This window comes from Rhipicephalus sanguineus, chromosome 7 (assembly GCF_013339695.2).
Source record: "Rhipicephalus sanguineus isolate Rsan-2018 chromosome 7, BIME_Rsan_1.4, whole genome shotgun sequence".
NCBI classification, from domain to species: domain Eukaryota; kingdom Metazoa; phylum Arthropoda; class Arachnida; order Ixodida; family Ixodidae; genus Rhipicephalus; species Rhipicephalus sanguineus.
Window position 1 is genome coordinate 66,814,267 of NC_051182.1, and position 5,071 is coordinate 66,819,337.

The 5,071-nt window shown below is 49.0% G+C and overlaps 1 protein-coding gene across 1 annotated transcript; it reads left to right on the forward strand.

The window, feature by feature from the left end:
* The first annotated feature begins 677 nt into the window (after positions 1-677).
* Positions 678-3,744, forward strand: LOC119399485 (ubiquitin-conjugating enzyme E2 2). Its single transcript, XM_037666288.2, has 2 exons — positions 678-1,086; positions 3,485-3,744. Exons 1-2 carry the CDS (start codon positions 886-888, stop codon positions 3,731-3,733), a joined length of 450 nt encoding a protein of 149 aa, XP_037522216.1. The 5' UTR covers positions 678-885; the 3' UTR covers positions 3,734-3,744.
* The last annotated feature ends 1,327 nt before the right edge of the window (positions 3,745-5,071 follow it).

The window sequence follows — 5,071 nt, forward strand, 5'->3', positions numbered from 1 at the left end:
TGCGCATACCTCCTCGCAGCATAACTCGCCTTTGCGGCTGACGCTATCGGCGCATGCGTATACACCGACGCTTGCGCCGACAAGTTATAACACGCGGGAGCATACGCTGAGCTGTAGCCAGGATTCTCAATTACGCGGCCCGCACCGACGCGCCACTAATACTGCAGGCCGTCTATAAGGCGGCGGTGAAGGGTGCGCGTTTTTTATATACACTTGTCACGGCTAATTCCTTTTCGAAGGCCTACTATAGCCGGGACTTTTCCTGAGTTTTGAAGCGTCCCGCCTACAGGGCATGCGTTAGCCAGGATTTGATTAAGAGTGTACACTACTACTACTACTACTACTACTACTACTACTACTACTACTACTACTACTACTACTACTACTACTACTACTACTACTTCTGCCACTTCTATGGCCGTGCTCCAGGCACGCCACACTCACGCGAACGCTTCTCCTCAAAGCTCGATGTTCGCAGCAGGGGAATCGTTGATCCGGTTCATTTACAGTCACTGCGGCTAAAAATGGAAAATCGGTCATTAACACTGCAGAGGTGGACAAGTGATTTCGCCGAAGCAAATCGAAAAACAAAGGAAGAACTTTATTTTTAGCCGTTCGCGGTCGGCAGAAACAATGACCGCATTATCCGCACGCTGAACTCGTATCGAAAACGCCTGATTGCAAGATGCAGGAGTACCGCGATAACAACGTTTTCCGTTGTACATATTAGGCGCGCCTCGCCGTCTTCGTTGTAATGCAGATCGACCAGCGAAGCCCAGGAACGACCAGTCGCTGTTCTGCCGTGGTAGCCACAGGCACGTGACCGGGTTATACCCTCGTGAGTGGTCGTCGGCGAGCAGTGACCGCGACATCCAAACGCTCGCGATGGCCCTGAAGCGCATCAAGAAGGAGCTGGAGGACATCAGCCGGGACCCACCGGCCAACTGTTCGGCGGGCCCCGTCGACCATGCGGACCTGTTCAACTGGCAGGCTACCATCATGGGCCCGACAGAGAGCCCCTTCGAAGGGGGAGTGTTCAGGCTGAACATCGTCTTCCCCAAGGACTACCCGTTCAAGCCGCCCAAGGTGCGTGCGCAAGAAATCCTATAGCGTAAGGGTTCTTGGGTGGGCTAGCTGGTTCATGAACATTGGGACAAATCAGTTGGCAGCCGGCGCTGTGTACTTTCTGTTCACTGTGCCATTTGCTGCACTGTTCTGTCGCAATGACCTAGCTGTAGCATGTACGTAAACGAGATAAAAAGAGGAATTCATCGACAGGCCCGCAGAAAATATATGGGTACGTTGTTTGTAGCTGTTAATTTAGTTGTGTTGATTGTGAGATAAAGGCAATTGAATGTAGACGAGAAAAAAAACGCCAGGCCTGCGCTGAAACCGCAGCACAGTCACAGCGAAAGCTGGAAGAGCGGCGTTTCTAGAGCCCGTTGTCAGCTCTCTTGGGGCTACAATACAAGTACACTAGAAAGATACCCACTACGCCATAAATCACAATTTTTGTGAAGTTGGGAAGCACCTACTAAGCCATTATTCGTCATTCTGCGGAGAAGTGAGGCACCAGCCGCACGTCTGTAAGGCATTATGTGCACTTTGTTGACGCGACGACTGATGACGATGAAGAATTATGGCTCAGACCTTTGTAATGGGTTTGAAGCTTTAAACGGCCCACCAGTTAAGTAATTTGCATTGGGTGACGCCCGGTTGCTATTTCCCTCTCCCGTCATGCTGTATAACATACGTTGCCGTGGGAGAGAGACGGGGTGGGGTGAAGAACTTTACTGAGACCCCAAGTAAATGGATCATGCGCTTATGGGATTCTTTGGCAACCAATACAAATGCACTTGCGAGGAACCCACTACGCTCTAAATCATTGTATTTTTACTGAGACCCCGAGGAAATGGATCATGCCCTGATGGGCTTCATTGGCAACCAATACAAGTGCACTTGCGAGGAACCCACTACGCTCTAAATCATTGTAATTTATCTGAGACCCTGAGGAAATGGATCATGCGCTTATGGGCTTCCTTGGCAACCACTACAAGTGCACTTGCGAGGAACCCACTACGCTATAAATCATTGTAATGTTTGAGAAGTAGGGCAGCAGGCACTGGGCCATTTTTCGTCATTCTACGAAGAGCCGTGCTACCTGCTAAACGCATGTAAGGCATTATGCGCACTTTGTTGATGCTGTGCCTGACGACGATGAAGAATTATGGCAGAGTCCTTTGTAATGGGTTGGAAGCATTCAACAACCTACTCATTGCGCAATTAGCATTGTGTGACGCCTTGTTACAGACTTCGCGTTGTGCGACGCGTTGCGCGACGCATGGTGCTTATTTTACTCTCTACCACGCTATATTGCATATGCTAATGTGGTTCCTTCCCGACATGAAGTCTGTATAGGACCTTTTTGCACAGCAGTTCCAAGCACCGGAATGGCTCAGAGGTTGAATACTGGGCTCCCACGCAGAGGGCCCAGGTTCGAACCTCGTTCCATCCTGGAACTTTTTTCTTATTTCGTTTTTTTTTCTTATTTCGAGCGATACTGGTTACGGACAACGGCGGCGGCGGCGGCGGCAGCGGCGGCGGCGGCGGACAACTACGGCGCCAAAAACGGCCGGTGAAATGATCTCATAACAGCTATCGCTGTAAAACAGCTTGCCACCTGTAGGAACCGAATCCACAATCTTGGCATTATGCGGAGGTTGTAACGCAAGCAAAACGAGGCAAGAGGACAAGAATGTGGACCTCATGCATGAGGTACACATTCACACATACATTCACTGTTTCAATGAGAACCAGCAGGCAATCAAGGCAAGGTAAGTATAGGGGAATATAGTTATAGTAATTATGATATAAATGTGAAGGAATTAAAGTGGACGAAAAGACAACCTGGTGCCGGCAAGGACCAAATCTGTAACCTTCGAATAACGCGTCCGATGCTCTACCAATTGAGTTACGATGGCAGTCATCCTTCCGATCCACTTTGTAGGGAAAATCTGTGGATTTAAACCTGAGAGTGTTAGTAAACGCCGCTCGTAGCCAGTGTCGAACACTCTTTTTGTTTTGCCTGCTCGCGTCACGTAGCACCCGATCTTTTCACGAGCTTAAGATTGTGTCTAAGAAAAACGAACCCTAAAGAATTTCACTCCTTTCGTTTATTGATAACGAGGGTCTCGTTCTGGCAGACCTGATGCCTTCAGGGAGTATGCGAGGAATTATTGGTCACTTGCTACCTCGTCAAAAAATCACGTGCTCATCCCAGCAGGAAAAAAAATAGTGTTCCACACTAGCCATAATGGCTACGAGCTGCGCTGACTAACACTTTTTGGTTTAAATGCACAGATATTATTACAGATAACATCTCCTATACTTTCCTTGGCTTGATTGTCTGTTAGTTCTCACTCTCACGGAGGTCCGTGGCTCGCACCGATTAAAATTGTTTGTCGTGCTCCGCTTGTTTGCGCAGGTGAGCTTCGTGACCAAAATATACCACCCGAACATCAGCACGCACGGCGACATCTGCCTGGACATCCTCAAGTCGCAGTGGTCGCCGGCCCTGTCCATCGCCAAGGTGCTGCTGTCCATCTGCGTGCTCATGTGCGACCCGAACCCGGACGACCCGCTGATGCCTCGCGTGGCGTCCGTCTACAAGAACAACCGCAGCCTGTACGAGGCGACCGCTAGGGAGTGGACGAGGACGTACGCCATGGAGTAGGGATGCCACTTTGCGACACACCGAGGCGGCGTCTTCTAGGCTCGGACAGTGACGCTCACCCCGATGCTGTTCCTCCTCTAATTCGATTTCTTGTTGTGAACGCGGTGTCAAAGACGATCAGGCGGACACGTTGTGCGGATCCGTTGACGGAGCGTTGTTGACTGTGTGTGCTAACCACCAAGGAACCTGTGCTGAACTGCGCTCGGTGGCAGACACTCCTAGCGGAGGAGCATCTTTAGGATGCCGCGCATTAAACGCTCTGCCCTGCCTGTTAATGATATAAACCAGTGTACGTACCAGTTCATACTTCGTCACCGTACATAAAAGTCTTTATATGAGCGGCGAGACACACACTGTAGGAAGCTCAAAACCGGATCTTAGAAAAATTGATTAAAAAGGTGCCTTGCACCTCTGTGACATTAGAACGCCTGTGGTGAAGTATACAGTTGATCTTCTACAAGTGCCGGCCTCCTGCGCGGAGCGTCTGATGGAGTGTTAGCTGTTCGGGAAGACATCAGTCACAGTTTCATAGCGTTCGGTAAGAACTCTAAAAAAAATTCGGCAGATCCCACGCGTTGTGGGAATCGGTTTCATGCATGCAAACGAGTCAGCGAGTACTTCTATGCTGTACTTTATGGCTTTGAGCCAAGCGTTACAAGGTGGATGGACGTGTTTTTGTAAGTTTAGTAGCTCTGTGCACATCGTGGGCTTACCAGGCACGTCGACAACACTGGCGTTTAAAGGGTAACTTATGGTGCGATGTAACGTCAGCCCTCACGTTAGATTACATACGTCAGTATTACTAAGCGCAATTTATGGTGCAATCATGTGAATATCACAGGTAACTTTCGTTAATGCATTCCACCCGGGTCAAGCAATGCTTCAATAAAGCTCGCTGAATCATAGGAATACAAATGTAACGTTTATTAGACTGCTATAAAGCGGTGCCAACCCTGGAAACACAGACGTTAATATGATAGAACGCCGGTATCGTAGGAGTACATATAGAGTGTTTATTGCTTTATGAGAGCAGCATTTTGGGCTAGTTGGTGATCTATGACATCAAAGAAATTGCGCGACGAAAACACGGACAGAAGACAAGTGCAAACACAGCGCAAACACAGCGCTGTGTTTGTACTTGTCTTCTGTCCGTGTTTTCGTCGCGCAATTTCTTTGATGTTATTGCTTTCTTGTAAAATTGGATAGCCAGCACCACAAACACAATTGGCGTTGCACCGACATTACGCCTGCATAGGCTGTTTTTTCCAAACTAGTTTATAGACCTGGCGTGGCTTTGTGGTAGAATACCTGATTGCCACGTAGATATGCTTGGGTTTG

What these genes read in the sequence shown, in the direction of transcription:
- LOC119399485 (XM_037666288.2), top strand. Translation starts at nt 886, where the DNA reads ATGGCCCTGAAGCGCATCAAGAAGGAGCTGGAGGACATCAGCCGGGAC. An exon ending in ACCCGTTCAAGCCGCCCAAG is followed by an intron (nt 1,087 to 3,484) that starts GTGCGTGCGCAA and finishes TTGTTTGCGCAG; the next exon opens with GTGAGCTTCGTGACCAAAAT.